Source organism: Sesamum indicum, linkage group LG1, assembly GCF_000512975.1.
Source record: "Sesamum indicum cultivar Zhongzhi No. 13 linkage group LG1, S_indicum_v1.0, whole genome shotgun sequence".
Classification (NCBI taxonomy): domain Eukaryota; kingdom Viridiplantae; phylum Streptophyta; class Magnoliopsida; order Lamiales; family Pedaliaceae; genus Sesamum; species Sesamum indicum.
Genome location: NC_026145.1, coordinates 7,311,318 through 7,331,506, shown reverse-complemented (window position 1 = coordinate 7,331,506; position 20,189 = coordinate 7,311,318). Strand labels below are relative to the sequence as shown.

General features: G+C 35.1%; 1 protein-coding gene across 1 annotated transcript in view; it reads left to right on the top strand.

Moving 5' to 3' along the window:
• Positions 1-16,153, top strand: part of LOC105157801 (lysine-specific demethylase 5B) — a 26,273-nt gene extending 10,120 nt beyond the window's left edge. The window contains 24 exon segments of the mRNA XM_020693096.1: positions 1-46; positions 106-179; positions 413-508; positions 930-1,016; positions 1,130-1,246; positions 1,333-1,540; positions 1,669-1,733; positions 2,032-2,090; positions 2,197-2,328; positions 2,409-2,568; positions 2,657-2,992; positions 3,984-4,163; positions 4,299-4,360; positions 5,191-5,269; positions 7,504-7,653; positions 7,753-7,886; positions 8,108-8,219; positions 8,299-8,372; positions 10,659-10,803; positions 11,037-11,186; positions 12,821-12,916; positions 13,066-13,161; positions 13,237-13,433; positions 15,314-16,153. The exon segment at positions 1-46 is cut by the window's left edge and continues 153 nt beyond it. Coding sequence (XP_020548755.1) covers positions 1-46; positions 106-179; positions 413-508; positions 930-1,016; positions 1,130-1,246; positions 1,333-1,540; positions 1,669-1,733; positions 2,032-2,090; positions 2,197-2,328; positions 2,409-2,568; positions 2,657-2,992; positions 3,984-4,163; positions 4,299-4,360; positions 5,191-5,269; positions 7,504-7,653; positions 7,753-7,886; positions 8,108-8,219; positions 8,299-8,372; positions 10,659-10,803; positions 11,037-11,186; positions 12,821-12,916; positions 13,066-13,161; positions 13,237-13,433; positions 15,314-15,560 — 3,102 coding nt within the window. The 3' untranslated portion in view covers positions 15,561-16,153.

The window sequence follows — 20,189 nt, the reverse complement described above, 5'->3', positions numbered from 1 at the left end:
GCCCAGCCACCTTGAGCTCAAGGTTGGATTCATTTCAGTAACTTAATCCTATTTTGTTTCCATTTGATGAATGCTGCAGCTGAGTGCTTTTCCTAATTTATCTGTAGGAATACCAAGAAGAAGCCAGAAAGCTGATTCAGGAAATTGATTCTGCTCTGGCATTATGTTCCGGATTTTCCGTAAGAGAGCTACTATTTCCTCCTTTGCATCAATTATCTTGTAGGTGATAGACAGTAAATATTTCATGGTTGTCAACACCTTCCCTGTACATGTGCAACTTTCTGTTTGTCTATCTATCATATACTATATTCCATACCTAAGTAACAGAAAACAAATACTTTTGCTCTTATGCCTGAATTTCTTACTTTTATTCAGAACCTCCTTTAAATCATTGCCCTTTTCATTATTCCAGGTAGCTGATTTGGAGATTTTATATCTAAAGGCTTCTAAGTCACCGATTCACATAAATGAAAGTGAGAGACTAGAGCTGAAGTTGTCAGCAGCCAAGGTACATTTTGTTTGTTTGTTTTTGATATATGTTGGCATCTGCACCAAAGATTTAGTACGTACCACATTCTGTTGATGATTCATTCATGATCAATTTTGAACCATTTGATATGGTTTTACTGATTCACACGAGGTAGTATGAATTTTTCTGACTTTTAAGGAGCTTAAGTTCTTTCTTTGGCTGAAGAGAGAACTTTAAAAGGGGCCTTTCCATTTCGTGAAATCGAGGTTGATGTTGTAGTTCAGGGCCTCTATTCTTTTGGAGATAGCATTTGCTAGATGAGTCTTTTGTGATGTATTAATAATAGCAAACACTGAATGTTTCTTCCTGGTAGCGATTTAGTGACATTTTATGGAGTCTGACTGTCCTTTGGCTTTTTAATGCATATCTCAATGCTATACAATCTATGTGTTTGTGTTAGGGTTGGGTGGAAAATGTGAGAAAATGCATCTATGAGAAGACTCGTTCCTCAGTTGAGGTAGATATGCTCCACAAGCTGGAGTCAGAGGTAATAAAAAATGTTCTTTACCCTTGCTTTTTTCATCTCTCTTTTGGCATCTAGCAATCTTATATCGTCTATCCGATATTAAGTTTTCACTTTGTTCTTGCATTGTTTTCCAGTATTTCGACCTAAAACTTCAGCTTCCTGACGCCGATTTGCTCACCAATTTAATAAGGCGGGTCAAATCTTGTCAGTCTCGGTGCGATGAGATTTTGAAAGATCCGATTTGCTTAAAGGTTGTTCATGCAGATACTTTATTATTTGTTTGAGCAAGGGCCTTTTTTATGTGGAACTTTGACTAAGAATTACTTCTTTCGGGCAGGAACTTGAGCTGTTCGTCAGTGAATGGGAGGATTTTACTGTTAATATTCCAGAGCTAGAACTTCTGAAGAAATACTATACTGATACCAGATCATGGATATCACGTGTTGACCTTGCGCTTATGAACGTTCATCAACGGGAGGATCAAGAGAAGGTAGTTGATGAGTTAACCTCCATCCACGGGGAAGGATTATTGCTTCGAGTTCAAGGTACAGTGATTGGACCCAGGTCTCCAGGATCTTGTTTGCAGAGTAGCATTGCGTGCTTTATTTTTTGTATTTGTAATTGTTCTACCTTATCTATTGGTATGAATTATTTGCTTTTTCTTTACATGCAGCCGACAAGTTATCTTGTGTTGAGCATGAGCTCAAGAGGGCCCACTGCCGTGTGGAAGGATTAAAGGTAACTTGATGCCTCCTATTGTTTTGAATGCTGATGTGCTATACTGGTCTTGTAATAATATTTTTTGTTTTCCTTCTCAATTGTTCTCTTTCGTCTTTGCATATCTGGGATACAGATGATATGTTCACTCTTCTGTCTGATTTGCTATTGGCATCTATACCAGCATAATTTGGCATCAGAAGTTTGATGCTATTGCTTTTCAGTTCTCCAGGGAGATTTTGCTATTGTCTGATTTACTGTGATATGAGTGTATTATTTTTTTTTTTCCAATCTGAAATTGGCATTTTTCTCCATACAGGCACTTCGAAATCAAATGTCCATGGACTGCATTCAGCAACTGATGTCAAAGGCAGCCACGTAGGCTTCTCTTTTATATTATTCATATAAGTTTCTCCTTGATTTATTTTATCATCTTAGAAGGGATGAGAGCAGTATTGAAGGTTGAACTGCATGTACTTGTCAGGCTACAGATTGAGAAAGAGAAACTTTTCACTGATATCTCCCAAAGATATGCAATTGCCATGTGCTGGGAAGAAAAAGCAAAACATGTTCTTGCTACTAGGGCGCCTATGTCCGACTTTGAGGATGTTTTGAGGTTTTGCTTTAGAATTTTTCCTACTCCTAGTTGTTGTAATGATGTATTTGGCTTTTGATACTTGAATCTAAAACTTTCAGGGCTTCTGAGCATATCTGCATCATTCTGCCATCCCTTCTTGATGTCAAGCTTGCAGTATCAATGGCCAAGTCTTGGTTAATAAAGTCTAAACCATTCCTACGACAGGATTCATCCATCTTACTCCCCTCAGATTCTTGTCCGCAAGTTGATGTTTTGAAGGTCAAACATCTTGATGTTCATATTATTTCTTCCAATGGTATTGTCATACTCTTATTGTTGTTTGCATGATAATTTTATAACTATTTAGGAGCTAGTGTTGGAATCAAAGGACCTGAAGGTGTATATTGATGAGTGTTCACTGCTCGAGAAACTCTTGAAGAGGGGTGTAGAATGGGAGCAGGAAGCCAGCTCTTTGCTACAGAATGCAGAGTACTTATGGAATATTGACATTGTTGGTGAGGGAATTACCAGCTGTTTTATACCCAGACTTGAATGTCAAGTTCTTTCAATTGAGACTGCCGTGAAAGCTGGTATTTCTCTTGGTCTTGATTTCAACATGGTTCCAAAACTTCAAGATGCTTGTTCTACACTGAAGTGGTGCATTAAGGCCCTCTCGTTTTCTACTATTATTCCTACTCACAAGGTGATCCTCCTTTTTTCCCCAGTTTACAAAATTCATGAAGCATATGTTTGTTTCTTGCCACTTTCTTTTGGTGTATAGCTATGTCATTTTACTTCCTGTCGGAGTTTTCCTTTTTATTGAGCAATCTTGTATCCAATGCTGTCCACCTCCATGGTTCTCATTGATTGTGATGAAGTAATAATAAAGATTTATGTTCTAGGACTGTCTAATTACCTATGCTCTCTGGTTTATTAGTAATACATAAGCTGGTTCTTGTAATGCATTCATTGGTCTCTGTACCTTGTCCATCTGTCTTGGTTTGATCTTTTCTTTGAAATTGGAAGTTTGTTCCTGCTTAGTTTTTGTACTTCTATACCTTTTGTACTATAACACCTGCTTTGGAAGCTGCAGATTATGACAAGTCAGCATAATCACTTTGTCATAGTTATCCTGCTTACAAATGAGAAAAGTGGCTTTTACCTGTGGTGCACTGACCTGAAATTGCTTTCGAATCTCACATATGCACACATGTAGACTTGACTTTTGATCACAAAATTTTGATTGGGAGTCGAGCATTACTAATGCTTCTTTGTAACGGAATGATATAACTGGAAGGCAGACTACTTTCATAGTCACATGACTGACATCTGTCTGTGAGGTCCTGGAAAGCTACTTTTAGGTTCAAGTTATTTCCAAAATATGTGGATGACTAACTCCAAGCAGGTTGGATTTCAGTGCAAACTTTCTGCATTTAAGGTCTTGTAAGTTTAAATCCAACGAAAGGAGAAATTTTAAGTGCCCATGATCGAAAGTTCAATGTGTTTGTCATGTCAAATTAAGCATGCTTACACGATTGTCTGGCAACACGATTTTGTATGTATTATACTTTTGCTTTAAGGAGATTGAGGAACCTTGAAAATTATTAATGATGTTCTCCGTCATGTGTATATGGAGAGTTAGTTTAATGTCATTCACTTATACTTATGACTGAAGCACCAGTTCCTTATTGTAGGAGGTTGAGATGATGTTGGATGCTGCTGCCAGCCTCCCAGTAACATATAAATCCTGTGCTTTGTGGACAGCATTGATTGATGGCTTAAGTTGGCTTAAGAAATCCCTTGAAATTCTTAATTCCAATAATCATGGCCAGTTTGAAGTTAGCAGTGTTGTGGAACTTCTTATTCTATCTAAGGTCTCTATGCCTGTTCTACTGTTTTTCTATGGATATTACAAATGTACTAGATTCATTTGCACTCTTCTTTCGTCTTGATTGCTTTCCCTATGTGTTTTATTCTTAAAGGTACATTCTAACATTTTGAAGTTGCAGAAAATTTGCATCTCATTTCCGGTGATTGTTGGTCGTCTTCAGGATGCAGTTCAGAGTCACAAGTGAGCTTTGTCTTCTTAGTTGTGCATATGCTGTCAGATTTTATCCTTTATGTTTATTGATTATCTAGGTGTATCTAAAGTAAAATAGTTGCATGAACTTACACATTGTACTTTTCTGCCAAAATATGATAGAAAGGCCTTAGTTCCTGATAAAAATGTAATCATTGGATGTGAAAAGACGAACATATATAAGATAATGAGCAAGGAGTTCTTTTGTTGCATCTCTGTTTTGGGATCAATTACTTTGTTCCGACCACCTTGTCATGCTTACTTTCTTTTGATTCTGATAGCATCCTTTATTATCTGCTAGTTGGCGGTTGTGAAGTGCATAACAAGATCAAGAAACTTTACAATACAAGTGAAGGCAATTGTTGCCACTTGAATTACTGTTTTACACTTTCTATTTCAATGTTTTGGTTGTGCAATACGAGCCCACGTATCTGACCTTCACCTTGAATTATCTTTTGTTATCACAAGTGGTATAATTCTAAAGTTATATATCATAGTGCATATTCTCTTGAACATAATTCATGGAATGAGATTTGTCTGATCGTATAGGTTTTGTCAATATTCCTTTATTATATATCATATTCTGCTTATCCCTGCCATTTTGAATGTCATTATTAGTTGTGTACTAATTGTGGTTGTGGAAATCTGGTCCCTAAAGTTTGTTTAGTATAGTTCGTCCATGTATTTGCCTTCTTGGTTGTTACTTTACGTTCTAGACCCTTCCTGGTTGTATGATATTGTTAATCTACTGATATAACACTACAGTTTTAGGAAAGTCTGGTTCAGGTGGTCCTGCAGTAACACATTCTATCCCTTTATAGGTTGTGGCTGGAACAAGTGCATGTGTTTTTTGGACTCAGCTTTGAAGAGCGCTCATGGATCAAATTGCTACAGCTGAAGGTAATACAATCGAATTTTATGATTGGTTTTGGATTTTTGCAGTGTCGTTGGGGACAATTCTGTGTTAACATGTAATTTACCTTACTTTTATTATATGTAGAAGTTGGTCAAGCCATTCTCTGAATTAGCCATATCAAGTGTGTCCCTCATCTTGAAGTGTTCCTTGGATTACACTGGACAAGCATATCCTTAGATTTACATTGTTCTTTGGACCATACCTTGACCGGAATTGCCTACACCAGGTTGTTCTGGTTCATCAGACGAATCCAGGACCCTGGATTATGGTTAACTAATTCATTTAGCATAGCAAAAACAATCTGCATTTGGACAATTTGATAGTATTGGTGAATAAATGCTTGCACCAGTGGAAAAAGCTTGTATGAAGTATGGTTTGGAAACTAATGGGCCAATATGATATTAAGAGTATTATAATGAGAATCACAAGATGTATAGCTACATAGTTGAAAATTGGATCATTAACAGGTTCCACCGGCGATTTTATTTTCTTATTTCCTTCTTCTTTGCCACTTTTGTGATATGCCTTCCGTCGGCACGACAGAATTTGGACCGCCGGCGACAAGGTCCGCTGGAAGAATTAACGGCATTGGACTGACAGGAGAATAATTTTCTGTTTTCAAATTGATTTCTTGTTCATTGTCGTTCCCCAATTCTCACCATAAGCTACATATTGTTAGATCTTCTCAGCAAGGGATCTATCTACACGTGTCCTTCATCCCAAGCTTAAGATGTTACTAGAAGTTTGTTTCTTGCTATCTTAATTGCTATCTATCAAGAATAAAAATAAAAATTCTGGTAACACCAGTTTGTGAGATCAGTTTGAATGGGCTGAATATGGCCTCCTGACTTAATCCAAGTAACGGGCCGGGTTGCGAATTTCTCTTCTTGGTTTAGGCTGGACTGCCTAATCCTTGCGAGTGGGCCTATCACTTTGGCAAGGGGTTCACTGATTTCTGGCCACAATGGTTTTGTGCCTTTTGACTCTTTGCTCCCTGGTGTACAGTTGGAAGTACATGTTAAGAAATGAAACTTGATTCACAAGGTAGAATAATTATCTAGCAGAAGAAATCCTGGAACATGCTGCTGGTGTAGATATCTTGGCACCTCAGCTTGTTCTTTTTTTCTCTCCACTATAGTAGTTTATTGTAATGTATTTTGCTGAATTATGGTTACAGTTGGCATAATATTTTGCTTATTCTACTGCATCCGGCTGTCTCTTTTGTTCTTTATTGTCATTGTGTTTGGTCACCAGCTTTGAAGACCTTACTAATGCATTTGTGGTTATTTCTGCTTTCAATTTGGTTTTATCTTTCTTTACTTCCGGAATTTAGTTTTAGCTTTTGATCACAGAATGGTGGCCTTTCTGACACTAAGCTGCACCAACTTTGCTTTTTGCCTCTAGCAATGCCAGTTTGATGCCTAGATATTGTGCAGTCAGATAATTTGTTTTATTTTAATGATCTGCATATATATACTAAACATTAAATAGAGGGTGTTTTGGATTAAAAGTGAGTCAAAACGCTTTTGATAATGTCATTAGAAAATTTCATTAGTTTATTTGTATGGTTAAACATTCCAATAGAACTTGCATGAAGAATGAACTTTAAGAAGGATCGTTGGCTACAAAATCTTCCTTGTTGTAGATCCCTTGTATTTTATGCTTTGTTAAGAATCTATTTCAAGTGCTTGGATGTAAAATTTGGTTTTCTTATGAGTGCCCTGAATCCCTTGAAATTGTGCCGACATCCAAAAGCAGTTGCCCTGGGAGAAAACATATTTTATATGCTTGTTCTTGGCTGTAAATATTTGGTCTATCTGCAAATACCCCATCCCAGCAACAGAATTTTTTATTTGTACCATGAACTATCTAGAATGAGTGGATCTGTATTAAAGTTCCTGTTGTCATCGAGGGGAAGGGAATTATGAAAACTATGCATCTGTCCTGACTCCTGAGTATCATTCGATAATTGATTTAATCACCAATCACCGAATGTGGAGTGTGATCTTTTGTTATCTTTCTTTCGTTCTTTTTATGTTGCAAAACATGGATCAATGGTTGGCTTTATTTTGTACAATCAGTTTCGCTGCATCATCTAGGACCAAGTTGCAATTATACCTTCTAGCAAAAGCCAAAATCACTTGTCTTTTGCATTTTGAAATCATCTCTTTTCCTTTTTTGGCTTTATTTTCACTGAATTGGCAATTCCAACATTCAGGAAAATGGAAGTTCTAAGGCATTCAGTTGTGTGGAACTCAATAAGGTTCATTTTGAACTTGAAAAGGTTCTGAAGTGGAAGCAGCGCTGTGCAGACATAATTAAGCCTCCACCTGCCGAAGAAAATCCACTGCTTAATGCTCTCCTAGAGGTTCGTGCAAATTGGTTATTATTGTTTGTCTAATGAATAGATTCTTGGTAGCTTAATTCTTTATATAAATCTCAAGGAATCTTCTAATTTTTTATGCAGTTAAATAATACTCTTGATAGATCGCTTGAGGTGTACAGTAATTGTCAGAGTGGAAAATCAAGAAATTTATGTATATGCTGTTCCTGTGTTATTGAGGATGAGGACGTTTTGCCTTGTTCTATTTGCAATGACAGGTATTTTTTTAGCTCCATTGCTGTCAGGTTCAACTTGCTGAAACATGGAAATGGCTGCATAGATTTTAGCATTTGCCAGTGGTTGATCCATTTTAATTATTTCTAATTTTGACTGCTGCAGCTGATACTGAGCTATTTTGTGCAAACTCCACAAGAAATTACTTTATACTCTTTCTTCAATCAGCAGATTAACACCTACCTAATTTATTTCTACTGCACAGTTTTCACTTGCAGTGCACGGAAACATCGTATCCTAACGCAAAACTGTTTGTGTGTCGATTCTGCGACCTTGTAAAGAATCCAAAACTTCCTCGAAGTGAAGCTGGTTATCTGGTTTGTGATTGATCATCTACTTTTCTCTAGAGTTAATTCGTGGAAAATTTTCTTTCTCACCTTATGTTTTTGTATGCAGAAAACTGGAAGGAAGCATCTTGAATTGGATAAACTGACTATTCTTCTCTCTGATGCTAGAGATCTCTGCCTGTGGTAAGAATTCCCAGCTTGTTTCATTGGTTATTTTGAATTTTTATTCTTCAGACTTGATGAGTTCTTGGCAGGCACATTTTACGTTATAGTTTTGCCTTAGCTCTAGATTTACTTTTGTACTGTTGCATGAGCGGGGCGTCTGACAGTTTTATGGCGATAGTTTGACCTCATTAGGAACACTTACCTATATATCAACAGAAAATGGAGAGGCCAATGATAAATGGATTTACTTAGAAATGCTATTCCAGGCTTGGAGAAAGTTAATAGTGCTGGAGATTGATTGGACGTTTCCCTGAAGGCTTGTGTGATCTACTGGAACTGTAATGAAGCTCATCTTTAAGGGAGTAAATATCTATACTTCAAGGGTTACGCGGTATACTTTTAGTTGCACATTTAATGTGATTTTACAACTTGAGAATTCCTCCTGGTGGATGAGATGGATGACTACCGTTTATAATATTTGTCAGATTGTGTTGGTTGATTTAGCTGGTCAGTGTGGCTGACCATAAATTAGGATGCTCTTGAGTTCGTTAATAGTTGAAACTCGTGGAAGCTTCATGAAAATAAGAGAGTGAGATAAGGTAAAGGGGAGAAACCACTGACTAAGTTGAAGGCTTCCCTCTCGCTCTTGGGTGCTCGTATCAGAATGAACAGGCCAGCTAAGTGGTTGACTTATTTATTACTTGAAGCCACCAGAATCCCAGTTGATGGAATTTAGTTTTATCATATTAAGTAGGACAAATATATGACTGGTTACACCGGAAGCCGACACTGCAACTGCAATTATCTTTTGTTAGTCTTATATATTTGGCTGGTACGCTTTCATCAAGATTATGGTGGAGGGACCTGTGTTTGCTTTTGAAACAGTGAACCACTTGGACCTGGTTTCTTAAGGATGTACGTTTGACACCTAATGTTTTTCCATCTAAAATACGAGTTCCTTAAAACATCCTCTTGCACCTACTCAGATGATCTCGACTTCTGACAATGTGGAGCTGTGCCTGATCTTTTACATCATTTAAACTTTGTTAGAGGAAAATAATGAGTTTGGAATATGCTAGGCGTTTGGTTGGGTTGATTATGCAGGACATGATCCTGGGTAATAATTTGTTTGGTTGGGGTGTAGTCCGGCCGGTGATAAATTGAAGGTCCAGTTCTGTATCCCTTCTAGGTGGTACACAATCCCACTTGTCTATATAAGTGAGATTGAAATATAAACCAAATAACTCGATACTTTTTCGCTGCAAGACAAATTATGTTTTACAGTTCATAATATGGATAAGGAAAACTATTCTTGTCAATAGTTTGATGATTTAGCAGGTCAGCCCTTGGAGTAGTTTATAGATTATTGATTTTGTGATGAAATTTTTAAGTTCATTTTTTTTTAATTGTTTGAGCCTTTGCCTCAGGTAGATTGACTAAGTCAGCTGTGAGCAGATATGAACTGGATTTGCTTTTTGTATTTTTAAAAGTTTTTCATGTATGGCGAAATCTAACCTCCTACTCCTACTCATGGGTCTATCTTTTATCTAAGGGCCTTGATGCACATATTGTAGATCTTGGGTGCAGTATGAGTCCTTAACTATATGAAATATTTACATCATGGCTCTGGAATGATTGATTTAACTCCGATAAAGATCTACTTCCTGCAACCTGGGACTTTTTTGGGCTCTTGGTGCAAGGGTCTAATTATTTCCTAGTGCTTGACAAATTTAATTGCCTAGTTTTATATCCTAATTGAACATTAGTTATCACAGAGAGATTCTCATTTGGCTTTTATTTGAATTGTTAATACAATATAGGAGGACTACAACTACAAATAGTATTATACAATTGATTGTCAATACCCGTTGCTTGTTGAACCCCAATCCTGTGAATTGCGTGAAAGTATCCAAATTCAGGGGCCAAAGAGTATTAGAGGTAGTTCTTGGTAAGAGTGAATTAAAGATCCACTTAATTGATTGGGGGTCCATGAATCTGTTTCTGAGCTGGAAACTATAGGAGGCAATAATGTGCTGCTTCATGATCATGTTGGTGCATGTGGATTTGCTTCTCTATATACTGTCTAAATGTTATATATGATGCTAGGAGGTGCCTTTTTGTTCTCTTTTACTCGTGTAAGCTAGTTGCCTGGCAATGTATACTTGTTGCTCAGTATCTGTAAGTGGTTGAACCATTTTGTTTATGTGTATACCCTTGGATGATGTTGATTGTAAAGAAGAGATGAAAATACTGCTATTATGGTATCTTAATGAATGAACTGGATGAATATGTTGTTTTGGGCAGGATTGATGAAAGGAGGATATTAGACGAAATTGTCAAGAAAGCGGTTGCGTGTAATGCTCGTCTAACGGAGTTCGTGAGTTTTGCATTAGCTTATGTTAGCAAAGATCTTGATGTGGTCAGTCAAAAACTGTGCATTGCTATGAAGGTATTAGTTAAAGTGTCTTATATTCTAGCATTAACTTGGGCATTTATGCATGACTATTTGTGCTTTAATGATATTTCTTTCCATTCTCCCTGACACCGTAATGGTGTTATGAGAAATAATTGGCATGTCAAAAGCCTATAAGCTGCATTATTGTTGTGACACTTTTTTTTTGGTCCATATTTAGTGGAATCAAGTAAAAACAATATTGAATAGACAGTTCCTATCCTTTGCAGGCTATGGATGTTGCAGGCTTTTGTGATGACAAGGGAAATCGCAAATTTGAGCTGGCATTGGCCCGAAATTTGTGGAAGATCAGGGCCGAGAAATTATTGGGTAGTGCTGAGAAGCCCACGCTGCAACAGATTCAGCATCATCTGAAAGAAGTACACCCACTTTATCTGCTGCTTTTTCCTGAAGAAATCTTTTTCCTTTTTCTTCCCTCTTTCTTCATATGATTAAGGGATAATTATGGCTCCCTCCTCTGAGGTTTAGTTTATTTACACCCGAGGTTTAGAAAATTGCATCTAGTACCCCTATCATTTGCTATTATCTAACAAACAGACCCGACCTGACTGTTAATGATATTAACGGAGTGTGCTGAAGTCAGTATAGCAATTGAATGAAAATCCAATTTTACCCGTGAGTTGTCTAATTCAATTGTTTGATAGTTACATGAACCTCCCTTAAAGGTTGAACTAAATGTGGATTTTAAATTACATATACCTTTACTAATATTTAATGTCATCCTATAAATAATCCTAACATTTTACAATACTATCAGCATCATTATTGTAGTAATGTAATATGACAAACTTTAGGGGATGTGCCTGTATTTTGAATAAACCTCAAGGGAGGTTTGTGGAATAATACAATGAATGATAAAAGAGTAATTTTGTCAAGAACATTATGGTTTTGTAATGGTTGTTACTCTAAGTGGAGGTAGATGTGGTTTGTCAAACTTGAGGGAGTCTCTGTGTAATTAGACAAAACCTCAGGAGATGGAGCTGTAATTATCCATATGATTAAATCATTCAAACTGGTCTAAAAGGCACTTCAGTAGAGCAAACTTATATAGATCTAGGTTAATGAAAGAACTAATTCTCCAAACTAAATAATGATTGTGCAATGCTTATCATTGCAGGATTTCTTATTGCAGTATGAAATTCTTTTCGATATATATTGATTTTTTAAACTTATTGGATGAAGCATATTATTTATTGCAGGATAAGTTTCTTATAACAATCTTACGAGCTGACGTAGCATGGAATTACTATTTTCATTAAATTTATTGCCAATAACTTGTTTACCAGCAATAACATCCTCTTCGGTTTGTTGCCAATTCAGAAATCAAAACAAACTTTTTTTCCCCAAAATCGCTCCTAGGTATTTTCTCTCTTTTTTTTAATAATTCAATCTTCTAACAGTAAAAGAAGTGCTTCAGCAATATTTTCATGCGATAGATGCAAGCATAATCTCACTCCATAAATATAAAAAGATGAACTCAACTCAAAAATTGATATCTTTTCCATATCTAATGGCCATAATTTTAAAATGGTATGTTATTACATTTATTCCTTTTCATTATATATACATTACATTAATACCGCTACGAGTTTTATATGATATCACCAAGGGTATTCTGAATATCCAGTGAGGGATAAAATTATTGAATTTTTTTTTTCCAAATTTTTTGCTGATATAAGCATTTCCGGCCAAAACCTTAATAGTAGGACTAATTTGCAAGTACTGGAGGGGTTTTATGTGTAATTTTCAAAAATTCGAGGACGAAGTGTAATTATGTTACTTTGTAGGGGATCAATGGGGTGACTCAACCCTACAAGGAAAGTAAAGCTGTTTTTGGTTGACTTTAAACTCAGTTGACCGTGGATTCCAAGTTGATGTGATTGATATTTGTGTTTATGATTCTCATGTCCGCCTGCATAATACTTGTCACATCCATTCCTTCGAACCGGTGATGTTCATTCATGTTTTTTTGTACCTTGTAATCATGTTTCAGGGACTGGCGATGAACATTTATCCAGAAGATTACTTCAGACAGACATTGACAAAACTCCGTGACATGGCCTTGCGATGGGCAGATACAGCCAAGAAGGTTACTTTTCAACATTTATATATAAAAAAGAAACATTTTTAGAATCTGTAACAACCATCTAATTTCTTTGTTTGTTTTCATCTTGCCTTTGCTCACTCCTATCTTCTCCTTCTCTTCCCTTTTCTCCCTTTGCTGCTAAATTCAAGCAGGTTTCAGTGGATGGTGGAACACTTGGATTGGATAGAGTTTTCGAACTTATTTCAGAGGGCGAAAGTTTACCTGTATCCTGTGAAAAAGAACTAAAGGTGATAAAAGTAATTCTTTTTGCAGGTATTGCCCGTTCTATTTTGTTTTTGTGCTTACACCTTTGGTTGGTGCAGTTACTGAGGGATCGAAGCATGCTTTATTGCATTTGCCGAAGGCCCTATGACCAAAGAGCTATGGTTGCTTGTGATAAGTGCGATGAATGGTATCATTTTGATTGCATAAACATCTCTTCAGCACCAAAGGTTTACATCTGTCCCGCATGCAGTCCATATCACAGTGAAGATATAACAGCACCAACCACACAGGAGAGGTAGGTATCATAATGTCCGTTCTCTTTTAAGATAGATATCTTTGTTAAATTTTTTGTTAGGTTCTTCAAAGCATTCGGAAGTATGTTTGAGTTTACTGAAGGCAGAAGGCAGATGATGAACGACACATATTACATAGTGATAGCATGCATGTTGTTAACCCAAACTAGATGCCATTTGAATATAAACGTCCTACAATATCGCTCTGTTTTTCTTCTTCTTTTGATGAAGTTTTTGCTGACAGAGAGATTGTCTCCTTTGGTTTTGCCTTATCATTATAAGATCCAACTTGAGATATGATCTTTATATGCAAAAAATACAAGTTCTTAATAAATGAAATTCTAGCATCAAAACTGAATTTGTCAACTTCAATTGAATTAAAGTTTTACAAGGATTATCCACAAAACTTTACAAGCCAAAACCTCATGGGTTACCAGTACCAAAAATTAGGCCAGAAGGCAGATATTTATCCACCAGATACTCTCAAATTACGCTTCCATGTAGTTAAGCATGTCGTTAGATACATCTCTTGTGATTAAGTATGTGATTAAGTAATCTTGGAGTAATGGAGTAAAAGGGTAATGCCCTTGGACACATTTGGATTAGTGAAGTACAATAATCTACATTTAAGCACGAAATCTTAGTATTTGCTTGCTGTTTGTTGGAACCTGGGAAGAAAATAACAATGATCAAAATCCTTGGTTCACTGTAATATGTAATCAACTCAATTAATGTAGCAGCTAAAATAGCTGAAATTTCAATGAGCATAACGTAAAATATGTTACATGTGACTGAAAATATGGAGTAGTTAGTGGATGATTTTGTGGAAAGTAAGAAGCAATTTAAAGGATTTTACAGTAAAATTCGATATCTATCGACTTTCTCCTTATACTCCTGTTTCTTGAACTCAATTCCCCTTAATACATGATGGTTGTATTCCATTCCAGTTATAGGTCAATATCTTTCATCCAATCATTATGGAACTCGTTGTCTTAGTCTTTGGCTTTGAGCTCAACTGAACTCTCGTGAAGCTGAATACTGGATCCTTAATGCTTTAATGAATGTCCATAAAGTTAGCACTATGCTACCTGAGTCACTTTACCTCAGAGGTGAGATTAATGTAACACTTCATTAATCAAGGAACTTATTTCATGAACGTCATCAACAAGCATGCCTTGTTGGACGCTAAGAATAATATATAAAACATTTAATCCTTTATGAGTAAGCAATACCAGTTTGTGAATCATTTGTTGCGTATGTATTGAAACATTGATGAACTTCTTCAATGAAGAGTTCAACTGAGAATTGTTGCAAAATGTGTTATGTTCTAATGCCTATTATCTAGCATGAAGTTTGTGATTTTCTCAGTTTTCATGTATACGATGTACCTTTGCACTTGATTTTCCGTTGTCCCTCTTTTCCCTTCTCTTATGTGTGTTTGTATCATTTTGTGTCTATGTATCCACATATCTATTTATACATGTGTATGTTCTATGTTGATGGTGTGTGGTACGATTGTGCTCGTTTAACAATATTAGAGGCAAGTGCCTCCATTTGCAGAAGTAGGCAACTGTCACCTCTTGTTTATTTTTGAAGCAACCAGCTGAATATAAAGTTTCAACTAGCTGTTGAAAAAAAACCATCTAGGACACAAAGTATACTCTTGAATGTGTAGCTGCATTTTATAGTTAAAGGATAAGAATACTTTTCAAGTAACACTATAAGTGCACTTACTAAGTAAATGTGGTTATAGGCATAGCTTGTTAGAAGTTGTGGTTGAAAATTGAGAATTAAGACTTGCAGCCAGAAAGCTTACATATGCATAATAATCGTATGCCGATAGCCATGGATTTTCTTGCTAAGTCTGTTTACTCTTTTCCAGATTTACTGGTAATAAGTTCGAAGAGCCACAAACACCTTTAAGGCGTTCTGAATTGAGGAGGACCTCACAAAAGCCGAAGTCTAGCTCAAACAAGACACTCATGGCGACGGATATGAATGATTACTCGAGGAATTTTAGCAGCAGTGAGAGATTATTGTGGAGAAATAGGAAGCCTTTTAGAAGAGCAGCTCGAAAACGTTCAGAACTTCAGAGTCTATCTCCATTCTTCCATGTACAGAATAAGTGATAAGTGTAGATAGATTATATTAATCAATTTATTCAATTGATTTTTTTTTCCAGCAGAACTTGTTCCAGAAGAATATCCTGATCTCTCTCTCTCTCTCTCTCTCTCTGTGTGTGTGTGTTATTGTGCTGTGAGGGGATTCATTCAACACACAGGGCATACCCAGTTGTGGGTAGATACGCAATTTTGGGTTTTGTTCTGGCATTGTTCTACCACCCTTGTTGATAAACAGGTCATTTCTGGGTCTTTAGTTCACTTGAAAAGTCTTTTCCCTGCATCATTCTGTTCTTTTTCTCATTCTCCTGTGTCAGGTTTGGTGGGTGGCCTTAGGTGTAAGTGAAGTCTAACCGGTGTTGTGTTTCGATTTAATAACTTACCAGTAGTCTATTTATTTGTCTCAATGATATGGCTGTGTAGAAAATGGAAGCTGCAGCCCGCTGGTAGTCTTGAATACATGTCTATATTTTCATGTGTTTTAGGGTTGCACTCAAGTAATTGATGGGCAAAGTATAATCAAGTTGATCACTATTTTCCTGTTAAAGAAAACTGCAGCTCATTTTGTCAACTGACCCCTTTTGGTACCAAAGAAAAAGACTGTAAGCCATATCTGAGACTGATTTATGTATTGTATTCTAGTGACATTTATGCATCTTTCTGGGCTTCAGAGGTTCTTTTGATTTGCTACGTCACTTGAATTTATTACTTTTCTTCTCTCCTTTTGTCCTTTTCTTTTTTCTTTTTTAGTTTTTTCAGCGGTTATGTTGTTTTTATTTCTCCGCAACCAAAAATTGCAAACTATTGTTACAATGCATATGAGAGACAGAACAAAAATACTAAAACATTTGTTGTATCATTTGTATTAGAGGCTGATGTTTACATTTATCTATACTAATATATAAGAGAAGGCTTTTTTTATCTCACAAATTGCACGGTTATTTACACAACGACATTAATTTTTTGAGTTACCAAAAATATCCTTTATACATCTATCTAATTATCTATAATGATTATACCTTTAAATAAATTATAAATACAATTAGATAATTTTAAATATTAATTATTACTACATCACATTACTGTAGTTATTATTGCACACTATAAAAATTTGCATCAGTTAATCAAGGTTAATTGCCATGGCTAAAAATAAAATAATCATAGCAAATAGCCATTGTCAACAGTTATATAACGGTTGTTGGTTATGGTATCTGCGAGTATGGTTAAAACAATTGTTAGGGTTAAAAGCAATGGCAAATATTTTTATTATCGCTTTTAGCCATGGTAAATAACTTTTTCTGGGTGAAAAATTTATGTTTTCGCATTAGTTTTATATAACCATGATTAATAAAAATTATGTACATATCATATTTTTTAATCCATAGCTATTAAAATTGTAATCAATAGTCATTTCTTTTCTAGTGAAAATTTCCTCAACGTTGAACCTCATTTTTATCACTTTGTCCACTTTCTTTCCATGTTCTCCTACTCTAATCCCAACCCATTAGCCATCCGCAGGCTGTGGCCGGCAGAGGAACGCTAGGGCTCCTACCCTTGTCCAGAAACGTCTCCAGGTCTCTAAGCTCTGGAGACAGTAGCCATCCTACCAAAGTGAGTGGTTCTTGCACCCTCAACTTTCTTTACAGAATTCGCCCAATTTTCATGAATGAAAAAAATAATATTAATCTGGAGAGAATGAAGAATTGGGCAGTTGTGGAATCAAGTCGTGCATGAAGGCAAAGAAGAAGTCTGTGAACCAAAAAATCGTAGCAATTACAGCATCATAGCCAAGGTCTCAATTGTTATCAACATAAATCTTCTTCTTTCATGTTTATTTTCTTTCTCCCTTAATTAGTTTTTTCTGTACAACATTGCATGAAGAATCTTAGACTGATATGCAAAATCCTCCAAAGGAATCCATTTGGATCGAGAAGAGGTCCACATACAGAGCATTTCAATTAAGGATAAAAGTAGACATTTGAAGAAAAAAGACATACTAATCTAGAAGTTGAAAAGAAAAAATTACATTTCATTTCTGTGGTTTTACAGTTTTAGCCCTTTTCTAGCATGCTAAAGGAAGCCAATAGGGTTTTGTCCATAAAAAAAAGGGGGGGGGGGGGGGGGAAAAAGAGGGGGGGGGGGGGGAGGCAATAGGGTTGGTTTTGTTCAAAAAACAAAAGCAAAAAAAAGGTGAGAATTTATGTAATTATGGGATAAGTTGATTGACTTTTCAAAATATTCTTTTAAATGACATAACTCAAAATATTACTTTAGTTCCAACTTCTATATTCTTTGCATATTTCTTCAAGAAAATTAGCATTAATATTAGTTTAAGTTTAAGATACACATTGATCATATTTGGTTTCAATTTTTAACGGTATTATTTTAGAAGAATCGATGTAATTGAGCTCGACTGATAAGGAGAGGAGCAAGGCCCTTTTGCTGGATTGTTGGTCCGCAACCCCAATACTACGAGTAATTTGAATTTATATAAATTCTCATTATTTTGAAATCTGCATGCTGATTTTAAGAGCTTTTAGTGTAGACTAAAACTTATTATCTTGGATGTTGAATAAAATTTGAAATCATTTTTTTCCTTAGAGGTTACAACTCAACATATATATGATGCATTTATTTGGTTCAATTCTTTTATAATAAGAACTAATATCAATTTACTATCTGAGTGTATATTATATGTATGTGAGAGTATTTACATATATTATTATTGCACACAAAATATTGTTTATTTTACATACAAAATAACAATAAATAAACCAACGAAGCTGCAAAAAGAACAAAAGTTTTGGTTAGAATAAGATTGAGTGTAGTGTTCAAGAAATTCTTTACAAAGTTACAATCTTTCCCACTCATAATTTAAGTTATTGTTCAATAACTTTTTTAATAACAATGAAAGGTGAATACATAATAACTTTTTTAATTTAAGTCATTACAACTTCAAATTGGATTGATTTGTGAAAAAATTATTTTAATTTATGAAAAACTTTCACTTTAGTTTTTAAAACTCTAATGTCTTCATTTCATGTGGATTTTTTTTTTTTAAGAACGACTATTTTATAGAAATTAGTTTGTTCTCGATTCTTATTTATATGTATTAAATTTTCTAAATAATTTTAAAAAATATGAGTAATTTTCAGATTGCATTCAATAAAATTATGTGCGCGGGAATCGCGTGCTACTGTTGCTAATTATTACAAAAGACAATCTATTAATCGTACCAATTTTTGATTGTCGTATTTTACCCTTTCATTGATTTTGTTCTTTAAAAAAAATTTCCCATAATAGTAATTTTAATATGTTTTTAATTTTCTCTTATGTTCTCCATATTTATTTTTTCTTACAAACTTTTATATTTTTAATAAAGACACAATTATAATTTATTTTTTCTTTACTTTATTCTGCATTTCTTTTTTTCCACATACTTTTTTTTTTCATCATCTCCAAGTTTTATATTATTTTATAATTTTTTTCTCTTTATCTCACACTATAAATAGTTATATGTTCGTGAAAATTGCATGCTACAACTAGTATATGTGTATATATATATATAGATATATTTATATACTGCACGTGGTTTTATTTTTAAATTATAATTTAATTTACCTAATTCTATAATTTAAAAACAGAACACACATATGAATTACTCATTTGTGTGATGCTAACTAATCACACGAATAAAATCGGACTCCGAAGGGGTTTCATATATATCGGGTTGTACTTCACCTCCATCTCTTTCTCCTAACCAAACACCAAACTATCTCCTATATATTCATTTTTACTTCCACTTCTCTTATATTTTCACTTTTTATCCCAACCAAACACACTCTAAGAAAGTGACAGTACTGTCGTCTTACAAATAAATTTTCAAGCTGTCCAAGAAGTAATTCCTACTCAATAATTACAATTGGAAAATTTTCAGAATTTGTGTCTAATGCAATAGCATCAAACCCTCTTCCTTATGTGGCCCTTTAAGATTGAGCTTTAAAGATTATAAATATTCTTTGAAAAGTATGAAGCAAGATGGAGTAGTGATATTCAACCTATCACATTTCAATTTGACAAAATGCCCAGGATTTCATTGTTTAAGTGCAGCTATGCATCTTGGAAATTTGGGGTATATTACATTTTTTTGTTCCATAAGTGGACATATTTTCAATTTTAGTTCTACATTTAGTCTCATATGTGGATTTTTTTTTCAATTTCAGGATCAAAGGAAGGATTCTTTTAAAAACTTAACGTCAGCCTCAATTTTTTAAGGGAGTCCGCTCTTTGGTCCTGAAATTGAAAAAAAAATCCACATATGGGATTAAATGTGCGAATTGGCTTGAGTGTGGGACTAAAATTGAAAATAGATCCACTTATGGGACAAATAATGTAATTTACCCGAAATTTTGCATAGATCTTTCTTGATCCCTTGCTGCCATTTTCCTTGCAATCTTCCTAACTCTGTGCAATTTGCTAGAATTTTCATAAACACCAAATTTGGACCTCAATGTGGAATTTTCGTATACTCTTCTTTAATTTGGTTTGCAATCCATTTTGTTGATGCCGCAGTACTCTTTAAATTCCTCACACAATAAGAGTGACCTGCGAACCCTATGTGAATGCATGTGATCTTTG